General features: G+C 32.5%; 2 protein-coding genes across 2 annotated transcripts; both read right to left on the reverse strand.

Annotated features, from left to right (window-relative positions):
• Positions 1–9,451: 9,451 nt before the first annotated feature.
• LOC123228471 lies at positions 9,452–10,351 on the reverse strand. Its single transcript, XM_044653915.1, has one exon. The coding sequence runs from the start codon at positions 10,349–10,351 to the stop codon at positions 9,452–9,454; it is 900 nt and encodes a 299-aa protein (XP_044509850.1).
• A 2,465-nt stretch (positions 10,352–12,816) lies between these two features.
• LOC123192317 (pentatricopeptide repeat-containing protein At2g17670-like) lies at positions 12,817–14,088 on the reverse strand. Its single transcript, XM_044604820.1, has one exon. The coding sequence runs from the start codon at positions 13,692–13,694 to the stop codon at positions 13,188–13,190; it is 507 nt and encodes a 168-aa protein (XP_044460755.1). The 5' UTR covers positions 13,695–14,088; the 3' UTR covers positions 12,817–13,187.
• Between the last annotated feature and the right edge of the window lie 2,064 nt (positions 14,089–16,152).

A 16,152-nucleotide genomic window follows, 5' to 3' on the forward strand; every position in this document is an offset into this window, starting at 1 on the left:
GATATGAGTGATAACCGTGAGGAGATTCACCAAAACTTTATACATGCTTTAGAATGTGATTATCTTGATTTGTTTTTGTGCATATTTCCTTGTGAAGTTTGATAATGATGTGTGTTGACGCTTGAATCTTGGTTGGGTTGAATCTTAAGGTATGCACACTTTTCGGTATCGTGAGAAAAGAGATTGATGGAACATTTTTGTGTTTGCTTTGTTTTTGTTTTTTGTCTTACTCGAGGACGAGCAAAAAGATAAGTGTGAGGGAATTTGATAAGGCCATTAATTGTTACTATTTTGATTTATAATTTCCTTGTGTTGTGTGGAAATTTGATGCAATCTAATAGAATTACTTATCTTTTTGCTTTTAGGAAGCTTTGAGCAATTTTGGAATAAATAGGGCCAAAAAGAGGAAAAACTAGAGCAGATATATTAAACTGGAAATTTCGTAATGCAGACTAGGCGTGGGCACGTGAAAGATGAGAGCAGAATCCGAAAAACAGATCTGAACGCCCAGATCAGTTGCAAGAGTCCAGAAAATATTAAGATTTGCTTCCTAGGAAAAGGATAATCACCAGCTGGAAAAGATGATTAATTGAGCTAAATAAGGAATGATATTTTTGGAAGAAGGATTTATATTAAAAATACATATCTTTTCCTTTCTTTTTGGGAAGATATGGATCACTTTGCTTGATTGGATTAGGAGATTAGGATTCACTTTCAATTTCCAGATTTTTAGTAGGAAGATAATATATATATACTCTTATTTTTATTTAAGAATTATCAACCATTGTACTTAGAGAATTAGAGAGAAAAACATGGTCTACAGTGGCTGAATAATTTATCTTGGTTGAAGGGATCTGAAACCATGGAACTACAATGATTGTGAGATTTATTTTTGTTCTTTAATGCATCTTTTTATTTATTCGAGTATTGATTATCTTTCTGAATTATTTGTTTATGATTATGTTGGTTGATTTCTAAGGCGCGTGATTAGTTTATCAATTAATATAATCTACGGCTAGTTTAGGTGTTGAATCCGTAATTGTTCAATCCATCTAATCGAAGTGGCAACTAAGTTTATCGTTTGCTGCGTCAGAAGCGATAATCCTAGGGAAATAATCAACTAGATTAAATGCAACGTCGTACGTTTGTGTTGTCTTGCTTTGTTGGTCTTTCTAATTCGTAATGCTATTGTTTAATTAAATTCGAGATCGTATCCGAATTATTAATCAATAAGGGTTAATTGAAATACATGTTTTTGGTTAACTAATCGTAAGGAAGGACAGGTTAATTTAGTACCACAACGAATATTTGAATAATTAATTTGATATTTTGTTTCGATGATCGATCGTAGTTCCAATGGTGGATGTGACCGAAGACCAAGGTTTGTTAAATCGATTTATTCCTTTTAGATTATTTTTCTGAATTTTTATTTATTGTTTTCCATTATAATTTGCATTCAGTTCAAAACCCCCCTTTATTTCTTTGTTTCGATTATTTGTGACGACATACTAATCAAGGCTCTTCGAGGGAACGATCCCTACTTTCCTTTACTACATTTTTGTTGCAGGAATTTAAGATTTAATTTGGGTGTCAATGACAGCACGTACCATGATGAAAAAGTTAAAGATGACAAATTTAGGAAAAATGAAATACTTTCTAGGTCTAAAACTGAATCAGGAGAAGGATGACATTTTCATATGCCAAAGAAAGTATACACAAAAAATTCTGAAAGAAGTTCTCTGCAAAGAATTGTAAGCATTCTTCAACTCCTTTAGTAGTGAATTTTAGGCTTAGAAAGGTTGATGGAACTAAAAGGGCCAAGGAAAAAAGATTTAAAAGTCTAATGGGAGGTTTGATGTACTTAACAATAACTAGGTTTTATGCATGAACCTAAAAAAGAGGATTTTGAAATATCTTAAATGAACCAAGAATCAGGGATTTTAGATTAGGAGAACTGAGGAGAAGAAGGTGTAAGGATATGTAAATAGTGATTGGGCTAGAAGCATAGATGATATGAAAAACACTACAAGCTACGGTTTTACTTTGGGATTCGAAATATGTTATTGTCGCAACAATGACAAATCAAGTAATATGAATCATAAAGTTAAGGAAGGGTTTGGAAGAAGAACAAGTTGAAGTAACCATAATTGCGTGTGACAACAAATATGCTATTTACATTTTTGAAAATTAAGTCCATCATGGAAAGACTAAGCACATAAATATAAAGTAGCATGCTATAAGAGTAGCCAAGATATTAAAAGAGATCAAGATGGTTTAGTGTAATTCCGAAACTCAAGTCATGCATTGATATCTTCACCAAAATGTTGTCGGAGTCTAGATTTGAAATGTTGAAAACTCTCCTTGGAATTGCCACCAAAAAGGTTCAAGGATAAGTGTTGAAAATTAAACATTTTTGGAAAGTGTAGTGTAAAACTTTTGAGGATGGCTTATGTCACCATATAAGAAAAGTAATGTTGCCACACAATGAAGTTGGTTTAGATAAAAAAAAAAATTCTAATGTCACGACATGATAAAAGTGATGTTATGTCACAACATGAAGATGATTGAAGACAAAAAAAGTCAGTGTTGTGACATATAAAAAATCATGCCACGAAACATTTTAAAAATTTTGAATTTCATGAATTTTTTTTCTTGTCTGAATTTAGTTATTTAACTTCCTATAAACCGCTTTGATAGTTTAACCATCTTATCCATTAATAGAAATATATATCAAGGAGTTATTGTATGTTGTAATGTAGTGTGGTAAATATTTATAATGAAAAATGTTTGTTCTCTTATATGGTTTGAAGCCACAAATTCCAACACAGTTTTATTCATTGATCATCATTAGGTTAAGCAGAATTATGTCTTTCTTCAAAGCACTGATTAAGCAGTGAAAAAAAGTATTGAAAAGGATCATATACAGGCCATGGATCTAGGCAATTGCTAGAGCAACTTGTGAGGACAAAGCTACAGTAGAGTGCTGGATGTGTGCGTTTAGCAGACAAGGAAACAAGCATTTGTTTAGCTTGGAAATTGATAATGGGCTGATTATGGGACAATTAATCCGTTGCTTTAAATTTTGCACATTGGCAGCACGTGCAAATGACTTAACAAAAGATGATGATGGGTTGATTCTCCTTGTCCCCTATATGATGTTGAGTTATTTATCTAACCAATTAATGCATATATAAACCGTACATTATGCTTGCAATGTACGAGGGAGCATGTGAACGACCAATTCCAGAGTCATTTTGTTGAATATAGTGGGACTTTGTGCACAAATATATCCATTTATGCCTCTAATTATTCATAATGAAAGTTAAACCCAATCAATGAACTTATCATCTTCACATCACATTGGTCCCAAATGATAGAGGTTGGGGAAATTGGAACCCTTAATGATTTACATACCTAAGAATGATTTATATGTAAATAGTTTCTTTTTGTTGCTTAAGCTGATGAAATTTTAAGCTTTAAATTCCAACTCCAAACTCATTCGTCCTTTTCATGCTATACAACTTTCAAACATGGTCACGATGACAGCCATATCCCTTGATTGAAAATTACAACCGCCATGAAAATGATGACCTACCCATTTTTCATCAATCAATTAGCTTGATGCTCGTCTGTCATACAGTTTATAACGCCCATTATATTATTGCTATTATTGCTTGCCTGATGTAACAGATTAATTGCAGATTATTCGATTCCCATGGCCAATATATGGCCATGCAACTGCAGCCGACCATGCTTTTTTATTCAACCTTAGAGAAACATGAGCACGTTATTTGCCTAACCAGACCAACTTGAACAAGAATGAGACTTATAATATAACACTCCTAAACAAATCTTACACCAGCAAAGTAAAGAAAAAATATTAAATATATATATACATCACATATTATTTATAGATGCGAAGATAAGACTGATAAAATACCTTGAATACTCTTCAAATTATCAAGACAATATTTTGAATTGTAATACCTATTGTCCAAAATAGATAGAATTGCAGAGCCTATTGTCCAAAAGAAACAATAGCTTTGCAGTGAATTGGATTATTGGATAAGAAATATTACACATAACCCACTATGTAATGCTTAATTTATTGAGTCATGTGCCTGAAGAAAGGGAATAATATTAATATTGAATGCATGTGAGAGGAGGATGAAGGATAGAGAGAGACCAAAACGGCAGAAGGTAGAGTGGGTTTTTGCTTGCTTTCAAATGAATCAATCTAAGACAAACCATGTGACCGTACAGGGCCAAAAGGGCAGACGCCATCAGCGGCTCGTACGGCTAATTGCATGCATAAATTGCATGTGGGTTACTGATTATCACATGATTGGCATGTATAAAATTAATATGTTGGCCAAAAAACTTATGCCCACCCAAGTGTTGATGCATTTGCAAAGTTCCACCCATGGAGTTTTAAAACTTCAAATACCTACCTATACAGACTATTAACTTTAATCAAAACAACAAGAAAATTTGTTATTTTATCATTGAATCCTAAAACCTAAGAATTTATATCATTCTCCCCTCCTATAGTTTGAAAAATTCACTTTTCCCTCTAAAGTTTTTTCTCCATTCTCCAACAATTAGAATCTATTGCTGCCGTCAACGGACCACCCCAACATCTTCTTCTCTGACTGTCAACCTTCCCATTGGAACAGGTTCGTTGGAAGAAGACGAATAATCTTTGTTCGACAAAAAGCTTACTTTTGTGGGAACGTTGATAACCAAAGAAGAAGATGTTGGGGTGGTCGGCCAATGACAACAACAGATTTTGATTGTCAGAAAATGAAGAAAAAACTTTAGGGGGAAAAATAACTTTTTTAAACTTTAGGTGAGAGAAAATGTTAGTTTTTTAAACTATGAGGGGAAAAATGATATAAACTCTTAAAGTTTTGAGATTTGGTGGTATAATAACAATTTTGAATTAAGGATAAAATACTTAATCACATAATGATATATTATTTATGTGTTCAAAAGTGTATACATATAATATTGCTCTCTTAAATATTAAAAGATTATTAAAGTAATCTTATTTTTATAACAGTTTAAACCTACTTGATAAAAGACATTTAAATAAAATAATATCTTTGTATTTTTTAATACTACAAACCAAATATAATAATTACTTATACATACCAATTTACCTAAACACATTATTAAATTATACACATTAAGATAATTGATCTTTATGCTAATATTTAAGTTTTGGTAATGAAATATTTCTCAAATCAAATGTATCCTTAAGTGCTTTTTGAATGCACTTTTCGACTTATATTTATAAGAGAGAACTACTATTTTTCAACTTTTTTGTTTTAATGACACTTTTTCACGTGATATTAATTAAAATAGTCACTTTTTTTGTCTTTTATACATATATAACCATCTTTTTTCCTATTATACAAATAAAATTACTTTTTAATTTGACTTTACCTTTAAAATGAGAATATTATGAGATTTGAGATTGTCTAGATGGATTGGTCAGTTAGTTAGCTAAACACCCAACCAAACCAATTTTTAAAATAAATTGTTTGGTTGGGAGCTTGGCTAGGTGGCAACCAATTTTTTAAAAATAAATTGGTTAGCTGAGTGGTCTACCAACCAACCAACCAACCACTCGGCCGACCTTTCCACTGTTAAAATCATCAAAAAATTTCACATTTTCACCTCATATCTCAACCTTGGTTGGGTAAATAAGTAAGTTTCATGTTTCAATTGGATGAGTTTATGCTTGATTGTGTAAGTCTTGGCTGGGTGAGTATAAAGTCTAAAGGTATTTTAAGTATTTTATGTTTTAGACTATATATGTATAATAGAAAAAAAAGTGACTATTTATGTATACAAGGGGAAAAAATATTATTTTAATTGATATCTCCTTTTTCACCCTTGAACAATAAAAATAATATTTTTCCATTTAGGATAGACTTACTAAAAAGACTAAAATATCATCTATTATTTTCAATGTTTATTGAAACTAAATAACATTTTTCCTTCAAACTTTTATTAAATATGTTTTCGTCTCTAGTTTATATTAATTTTAGAATTAACAATTATAAAAATAAATATAAAAAATTAAAACAATCATCGACAATTATTAAAGTTACACTGAAATGATGTGATTCTAGTTGAATTAAACTGAGATGGTGTAATTCTAGCTTAATCACATAAGTTTGATGTTATTCTAACTCTTACCAATAACATTCATTCCAAGCTACTATTTCAATTTTTTAAATTTAGTTTTTAGGGTTTTGGTTTTTTTCTTCAATAATTAAAGATAAAAGTTTTAGTGATAAATAGTTAAGTTGGTGAAGAAAAATTAATTTATTTATATTAAGGGGTGTAAATGAAATTAATCTTATAATATATATATTAAAAAATTGGTGAATATACTATTTGACCTTTAAAATTACCCTTTACATTTTGATGGAAGTGTCGTGTTCAAGAGTGGGAAAGTGTCACTAAGATAAAAAAATGAATGGAAACTAGCCGTTCTCCCTTTTTGTAAACATACAAATAATATAGAATTCATTTTTTTAAACCTTGTAATTTGTATCATCAAGTTACATTTATATAGTATTAATTTAGGTTTTGGGTAAAAAGCTTTCAATTCTTACTTGATCCGAATGAGAATATATTGAAAACTTTGAACCCTAACTTAACCTTAACTATGTTTATGTTGACCTAATACAACTTGAATTGATCATTCACTCTTTCAACTCTCCTATAGTTTTGAGCGTTGCAATTTTTCTTCAAATTCTTTCAATCTACTATTAACAAGATACATAACATAGCACTTTTCCTTGTTCATAAGTAGCCAAAAATGATTACATATCAAAAGCCTTCAAAACATATTAATAATTTTAATAGCCAAATCTCATTCTCAAAATTCAAAATTAGAATAAAATTTCTAAATAAAAATCAAGACCAATCAGAGTAATTACAACTATACAAAGATATAACTATATGTAGTATGCACAAATTCTGGTTGTTGTTGATTCTTGTCTATTAACATTTCTTAAATTTGTCCCAAACAAATTCTACTGAAATAAAATTTCTCAAACGTTTTTGGTAAATTCGAGTTAGTTTTGTGTCAACTTGAATCTAACCTTATTTAGTTTTAAGTTTATGTAAAAAAAACTCCGTTCTACCTAAATTTTTTCATATCATATCATGTCAAGTTAATAGATCATATTAAAAATTGTTAGTTCTATATTTTCCCTACATGAGTAAACCTTTTGCCAAAGAGATGACAAATGGAATATTGCATTGTTAGCTAACAAATTGAACTAGAGTTTGATTCAATTCGAATTGAAACCAAACAAAGCCCATCTCAAGATTAGATTAAATCTAAAAGAATCAATTCAAAATTGGTTTAAGATTGATAAATTGATGCTCAAACTAAATTAAAAAATAATTTATCTTTGAATTCAATCCGGACTAAATTGAATTTAAATGTTTTGATCGGTTTAAACTAGGTTTGTTCAATTCAAACTTGAATTCCAGCTTGGATCGAATCCATTTCTACCTGAAACCTTGGCTCTTTCTTTTATCAAATATGAAACAAGTTCAGCTAAAATTACCAGAGTATGAGATCGTGATGAATTTGTTAAATGGGAGTTGTCTGACTCTGTCTCCTCGCAATTGCTTCGTAGTTTCTTGTAATTCTAATTTTGCCAGCAGTCAATCATGCTTAGATACATTTCCAGTCTCCATTTCCTTAATTTAAGAGCACAAAAGGCTGTCATTTCGTAATTGTCTCATTTCCTGGAGTCAAGCAAAGATTTGGAGCCCCATTGGCCAAGTGTTAACAATTCCTATAACCCAAAACAAAGATGGAAAACGACAATTGGAGACAAAAATATAATTTCATAGAATTGTACTGAGTCTAAAGGACTAATTTTTACAACAAAATCTAACTCCAAATCTTTCTTTTCATTTGGGCATGCACCGAATTCCTTAGGAAAGTGTACAAATTAGCAAAGAAATCAACTTAGCCAAGAATCATGCAGTGTATAATTGGGAGATTAAATATTAGAGACAATGGAACAATTAATTATCTTGAGGAGAGATTAGCGGCGTTTGTTTAACAATTAACGTCACTGATTAGAGAGTAATTAAGAGGATTATAAATACATATGCATCTTGTCTTTGGTGGATAATTTTCACAGTGCAGAACAGTGATATCTTTAATGTTATTTTGTTTCATTTTTCTTCAGGTTTTGTTGCTTCTTGTACATTCCCCTTTCCCGTAGTCCTGGAATGAAAGCTAGGAGAGTAGAATCAAATGGCAGATATGATACGGGAAAAAGTAGAGCACAAGAATCGAATTGTTGATTGCTTAAAAAATTACAGAACTTAACAATATAAATGAACAGAGAAAATTACCAGTCAATTATTAATTTTTGGTTGGTTCATCACCTGAAATCTTATCTCTGGCTATTTTGCTGATAATGTGGGAAGGGTGAGCTGTTTAAAGAGACCAGAAATATGATGCAGCAGATGATGCATGCATGGCAAATGATGAACCGACTTCTTTGGTTTATATAAATAAATAAAATATAACGTTGCAACCCTCTTAAAAACTCACAAACTATATAGTCAATTTTCTTTTAATATTTTCAAGCAAAATGAATAATTCAAATAGCCTATATGCTTTTAAACTTTCAAGGCACATTTTGAGTTGTAATGCCTCAAAAGTAAAATTATACGAATTATATCTAAAATCAACAATATCTTGATAATGAACCAACATATTATATAAAAGTCAATATATATAATTAGAGACAACAATTTGGCTCGTAAAATCAAGTTTTCAATCTATCTCTCTTTAAACAAAGAGAGGATTCCCCAATAAAGATGGGGTTGAGGATGAGAACAAAAATGGATAAAATCCCCGCAATTGGGGATTGGGTAGGAATAGGGATAAATGTTTCAGCCTCCGTCATCCCCGTATTGGAGATGGAATAGAAATGGAGAAATGTTTCTCTTGAAGGGACAAAGGTAAAGATTAAGGTATTTGACTCTATCTGTCTATTGCCATCTCTATGTACAATCTTATTATGTGGTTTGTTCACTTTCACGCAGACATAATACCTCCATTGTATGTACCCATAGTTATTAGAAAGTGATATCTTAATACTTCAATAATAGATTTTTATATTCCTGGAAATTTCATTATTCAATATGACCTGAGCATTTGAAAAAGCTCAATAGGATGTCATCGGAGGTATTGAGAACATTAAACTCACTTCATAATGTATATAGGTTGCAAATCTTGCAAATATATGACACTAATAACAGTAAAATAAATTTAAAGAATTACTAAAACATATATGGATCTCAATGTCATCTATTACATTGTTTCTCTTGCAAAATTGGGTTTTTTGAACAATTACATCTACGAAATGCTCATACTTAATCATAAACTAGTCAATGATCAAGGTGTTAGAGCATTAAGAAGTGACATTCTATTTTGGATTAAGCCTCTGAACAAACAATCTAATCCTCTCTCAAGACCTCTGATACTTCCATCAACTGTTTCTAGTTTCTTGAGTGCCATTTGCACATCGGCTTTGCCATTGTTTCCTCGCATTTGTACCTGTAAAGAGTAGAGGGCCATCTCCGTACACTCCACTTCATTTATAACCTTGTGGCCTTTCTCAACTGGGATAATTTTCGATATCAAAACTGACCATCCTCTAGACTTGGATTTTGTCACTGACATGGACAGGAACAATAAGAGGGATTTGAAGATTGAGATTGTGATGGCACTGGATTCTTTTAATACTTTAATCACCAAGAAAAGATATTGATGATCAGCATTTGTTAAATGGACGTTTTCTATTTTTTTTAGCGCTCCAAGGCACTTTGCAATGTCCTTCTTTGACTTCTTTCTGAAGTTAATATAAGCTTGAATACTGGTTTCAATGGTGGAGTAATCTCCACCCCTTCTGCGTAAAGCTGACTGAAGATCTTGCATTTGCTCCTTCATACTCGAAATCAACTCTCTTGCATTGCTGCATGCGTCCAATAATCCAATTGACCTATCAAGAGCCTCTTCCACCAACTCCACATGTTGTTGATTATTAAGAGCTTTTTGTGTCAAGGGAGAGTGGAAAAGCTCCTCCACACAAGCATACAACTCTGCAAGCCTTATCAAACCAGTTTGAATAGCCTCGATTCCACTGAAAGTCACAGCTGCAGATGGAGAATCCCAGGTTTTAAGTTTTTTAAACATTTCTTCAATCTTTAGTGAAGTAGGATGTAACAATCTTGCAGGCAAACTAATAGACCTTGAAGGAACTTGCATTGCTTGAAAGGCATTAAAAGTTGCCATTCTTGTTTAATTTTTTCCAAGTGATGCTGATGAAATCACCAAGAAAGAAAAAATTGAAGCTTGTATGGCAATCCCTTTTGAAGTTATATAAATAGCATACAATGAGGGCTCCACTTGAGTCTTCATGCATGTGATGGCAATGTGATGCACCTAACCAAGGAAGATATTGGTAAACTTTGTTGTTGGCAAAATGCAAACCTTACTCATTCTTTAATCATGTGGTCATGAAACTGGGAAATTGAAAATTTGTTTTTGCTGAGTGGTCATGGTGGTAAGATGGAGATGCCTCTTTGTCTCCCCAATCATTCCTAGTGCTTTTTTCTGAACCAGGATTCAATCATTGACTTGGATAGAGTAATTTAAAACATAAAAGGCTGGCAAATTTATGGTTGTCTAATTTCAATAAAACAGTACATTGACTAAGTAGAATGAAACACTATAAGAAAACCATGAAAGCGAAAGACAAAAGGAGACAAGAATTTGCAACGTTCGAGTCCAAGCATCTAGACCTAATATGAGGACTATTTAGGGCTGGTACAAAAGATCATACAAAAAAATTCATTAATATTTTTCATTCAATTCGTCACTGGATGCCGTGGCAAGCTGTAGAATTTAGCATATATAATTTGCAATGGAAAAATTGTTAACAAGAGAGTAATAATTGGAGACAGGAAAACAATTAGTTATATGTAACTTGGCAGACAATGTTGGTTAGCATTTGTGTCGCAGACAATGCCGTGGCATTCGTTTGTTTTGTGTTGCCAGAATGGGTTCAGGACTAGACATTGTTGACATTTTCAATCAGAAAATTGTAGCCCTGGTACTTTTGTAATGAATAATTCCAGTCGTTTGCAGATTTTGAGACTTTATTTGTCATAAGAATCCAAGATAGGATTTCTCACATCAATCGTTGAACAATGATGCAAAGATAAATGGCTAGAAAATAATCAAAAGAGTGCGAGAAACTCCAACATTTAAATGAATACTCAGATGATGTGTTATCATATTAAAATAACCTAATCATGTACTATGTAATGATACATTATTTAGATACCCAATTGAGTGCTCAAAACTGAATGCACATAGTTTTTATTAATATTTAAAATATGTTTTAAGTTGAAATATATGTTAAAGGGCAAACCGTGCTTACATTTCCCATGTCAAATTCCATCTGACTAGCACATCCTAATTATAACTTGGAAGTGCTCAATTAAGACAGCAAAAAGTAGTGCATGATTAATCTCAAACCATCTTCAAACCTACAATAGCCTCAATCCCAAAGAGCAGCCATTAAGAAATGCAGTGAAGAAGTCATTTCAGTCCCAATTTGACAACTTAAAATTAATATGTAACAATTTGAAGCTTCACAAAGAAGAAACCTCATTGTGTTACATACAAGTATTCCTTGGTCCATCAACATGGAAGCAAATGAACCGAAAGAATGAAAAGGCATGGTAGTGGACTACGGATATAAATCCAGGTCAATGAGACACTGCAATTTAATTTTTAATCTCAGGTCTAATCACATGGGTATAATGGTACAAAATCATTATACAGTAGTATTTTGCATACGTCGGGTCATCTTAGAAAAATAAATGAGGTAAGTTTCTAAAATGGTTATGTATATGGTTGTCAATGTAGTAAATTTATGCAGCATTAGCCAGTAAGAACAGGATATGCAGTAGCTTTTTCTCATAGGAAGAGGTTGTGCAGTGGGTGTAACATGATAATAACCATATATCCTTTAAATAATGAGATTTCAAGTTATTTCAGGAGATTATTGCCTGACGTAATTGTGATATTCTGAGCCTGAAGAGTGGTAGAATGCACGTTTGATTCTTAAGAGCAGCCTCTTAATGCTAAAACTGTATAGGATAGGACGATGTCCTTATACTTACCTCCACAACCCTGTTCTGATGGGATCAGAAAATTGATAAATGCATTTAAGAATAATTAATGGAGAAACAGTAATTCCATAAATGTATAATTTTGGCAATTTTTGATGCATCAGAACTGTAAAAAACTAGCCAGAAGAATGAATAGGCTTGGTTGGGGACTACAAATGTAAATGCAGGTCAATGAGACACAACAACTTTAATTCTTTCAGTTCTCATAATAAGAGCACAACGGTGCCAATAGTTGCACGCTAGCATTTGAATAACATTGGATCCTTTGAAAGCAAACTAAAAATTAGTAAGTGATTGAACAAAAACAAGTACTTATGAAAAGAAATGAGCTAGGTAGCTGAAAACATTATGTATATGGTTGTCATTAGTAGCATGCAGCATTTACCTAAACTAAATAAAAACGTAGTGTAAAATTCAATAAGTTAGGCAGTAGTTTTTACGCGAAGGAAAGAATAATGCAGTGGGTATAACCTGATAAAGAAAAATAACCCTCCAAATAATAAGAATCACATCCAAGTTATTACGGAGGGATTATTGCCAGACATAACCATGATATTCTGAGCCTGAAGAGTGCTAGAATGCAAGTTTAACTCTTGAGAGCAGCATCTTATGCCACAAAAGAACAGGACCATATCCTTAAATGCACCTTAAAAAACCTGTTCTGATGGCATCAGCAAATTATACTATTAAGCAATGCATTTGAGAATAACAAATGGAGGGAAGGCATATTTACTGTTACAAGCAAATTCAACACAAAAAATTGAGAGTGCTATACTATAGCATAAGCTGGGAGATGATTTGATTGCCAGTGTAAACGGCACAGAGGACAACCTATAAGAACAATTACATAAAGAGAGTACAATAGTAATCAAAACCAACCAAATAGACCGCATGGACTTTTTCTATAGCTTCAGCCACTTAAGTGTGCTTTACATTTCCAATGTAGTGTAAGCACCAACATCTGTCAAACTCTTACTTTCAACCGCATAATCAAAAACTTCGTAAGCCTCAGAAACCTGGCCAACTCGACAAAGTGCCCTCACAAATGTGGCATAACTAGCCATCTCAGGCTTCATACCACCCTCTTTCATCATCTCATAAAATTCAATTCCTTTCTCCAACAATTTCGACTTACACAAAACATGCAGCAACGCGTTATACATGCAACAATTAGGACTACAATCCCTAGTCTCCATCTCCTCTAACAATGTCAGTGCACCCAATGAGTCTCGTTTCCTACGCAAACCATTCATCAATGAAGTATAGAACATCAAATTGAGCCTTTTTTTTTTTTTTTTGAACCCGAGAGAGGTCAGAATCAGGTGCTTTGCACGCCTGCGAAAGAAAAAATAAGGTAAGTTAAACGGTCGGTGGAGAAAGCGGTGTTGGTTTGGATCATGCGGCGGAGAAGAGATCGAATTATCAACGGTGGACATCAAAGCGTAGGATTGAAGGAGAGAGTTGTGGAAGGGGCAGTCAGGTGGGGTTTGTATGGTTGAAATGAAGGAGTCCAATAGTTTCTTGGCTTCTGAGAGTTCAGAGGACTTGAACAGAGATGGAATTCTTTTGGCTTTTAGTGAATCATGAGTCCTTTTTGCTGCTGTTTTCTGGAGGGTCTTTTGTTGAGAAAGTTATGGCGTTGGGATTTTTCAATTTGTAATGGAGTTGTTATAAGCGTGTTGGCTGAAACCAAAGGGCGTAAGACAGGTGGGATTTTTCCCATTTTTCTCTTTCAATTCTGTTCTGCTACTTAAGTCTTCATCTCTGTGAAAGAGTCTATCTGGTAAATGATGAAGGTGCAGGAGAGTTAGGGCTTAAAAAGGGCTTGAGAAAAAGAAAAGAGAGGGAAGAGAAGCATGTCGAATGAGCCGGGCTTCTACATTCAATGAAAAGTTGGGCCCAACTTTTACATACCAAGCTCTCGGAAGCCCACATAGTACTTAAAAAGGATGAATTGGCAAGGGGACAGAGCTTGTTGAATTTGTCCATGTAATTTAAAAAATGCTAATATTTTATATATTACCAATAAATATAAATATAAGTATAAATATTATCTTATCATTGTGCAATATAAACATAAGTGTAAATATTACAAATGACTAGGATCAAAATTATGAATTTTTGATAATTCCTACTCATGAACGATCATTTTTGTTACATGCACAAGTGCTCATAGTGTTAATTTTACTTTTTTGCACTTGAACATTCGTCTGTTCTTATGTACATCTCACATCAAACAGTCATTCATCTCTCATAAATAAGTGTTCATAATCACTTAAATAAAATTTTAATAAATTTAAAATATTACGATATAACTATAGTATCCTTTGATGTTTACAAAATATCATGAAATGGATATGTATAAAGTGATTTAGCTAGATAAATTGCTGAAGTGCCATTTATATGGGTCTATGCTTTTGTCTCTCCCCCCCCTCCTTGCATTAGTCTTTTATATTTATAAAATTTGAGAGAAGTTACATTATTTAAATAGAAATATCAAAAAGTTCATAATTTAAATATAATTATAAAATTTTATTCTTACTCTAATTGAATTAAAATGAAGTATTTATAATATTAGAAAAATCTTGGGTAGAAAACAAAAGATAGTTTTCCCTTTTTGAAATGAAGGTAAATAAGGAAATTCTCTTGTATATACTAAGTAGATTTACTATTAAAGAAAAGTTTTCTTGTTATTGAGGAAGGGAAGGTTTAATTACATTTCAACAAAATATGGTGGATATGAGAATACCGTTTAACAGTCAACATAAAAAGTAGTGTTATGTATATAATTTTTGTGTATAATTTTATACATAAATAATGATGTATCATTATATGATTAGATTATTAAAAATAAAATAATATATATTCATATAGTAATATAGTGCTGTTTATGTATATAATTTATTGCTACAAAAATGATATGGATTAGAATGGAAATCTATAGTTTTTTATCGACAAATATTTCTATTTAAAAGCGGCACGGCTCCTCTTGGTGCATTGTGGAACGTTCCGTGGTGGAAAAGTGGATTTTGAGACTATTGATTTGGCAACTCGCCACTAGAAAAAGCTCCCTCAAGTTGTGACATGCTCAATTAGTTGATTATGTTGACATGAATGATTAACAAAAATAATAAATTATTCTGATCTATTTTCAAAGTGTAACCCGATCCTTATCTCCCAATTAAGAAGTCCCAGCTCTTCGGCTGGTGGGGTTATTTGGGATGCAACTTCAACATAAATTTGGATAGTCATGTCGTTGCAATCCTTGACTAAAAATCACTCGGTGGTTAGTGCTTGCTTTGTCTGTAATCCACCAGATGGAGCTTGCGTAGTTGAGTGTCTGATGATGCCATGCACACTATATAAACATTATCAAATATGATTTAAAACGCAAACATGCCATATCTTCTGAGAAGGACGCAATTACTGAAACATCACGCCTTGTTGAATTATGAATACCTTCTTCTGATTAAATTACTAGATATACATGACAATAATCTCTGGCTTGGCTATCTGCTGAGCTATATCTGGTTATCATTTCACATGAACGATCATAGTCCCTAATTCCTCTCAATTTGTTTTACAATAAATGGAAATACCTAGATGTTAAATTACAAAACTATTCTATGTAAGTAGGGTTGGATTCGAAACTAGCTTATTCGGGATTGGAACGAGTTAGCTTGGACAAGCACGAGAAAATGAACATGAACCCGAGTACAAGCTAGAAAGTAGAACCATGTTTGGCTCACTCAGCTCACAAGCTAAGCACTGCTAGTTTAAACCCTCAGCAAACGACATTGTTTCCATCCCTACCTAAAGATATTTCATTTTCCTTCTAGCCCTAAATGTGTTCTCGCACTATGTTTTCTTTCCTTCTAGTCCTAAAGACATTCC

The sequence above is a fragment of the Mangifera indica genome, chromosome 1 (genome assembly GCF_011075055.1).
Source record: "Mangifera indica cultivar Alphonso chromosome 1, CATAS_Mindica_2.1, whole genome shotgun sequence".
In the NCBI taxonomy this organism is placed as follows: Eukaryota; Viridiplantae; Streptophyta; class Magnoliopsida; order Sapindales; family Anacardiaceae; genus Mangifera; species Mangifera indica.

Bases quoted from the DNA above. Each gene is read 5' to 3' on its own strand.
- LOC123192317 (XM_044604820.1), bottom strand. From the start codon at position 13,694: ATGTCCACCGTTGATAATTCGATCTCTTCTCCGCCGCATGATCCAAAC.
- LOC123228471 (XM_044653915.1), bottom strand. From the start codon at position 10,351: ATGGCAACTTTTAATGCCTTTCAAGCAATGCAAGTTCCTTCAAGGTCT.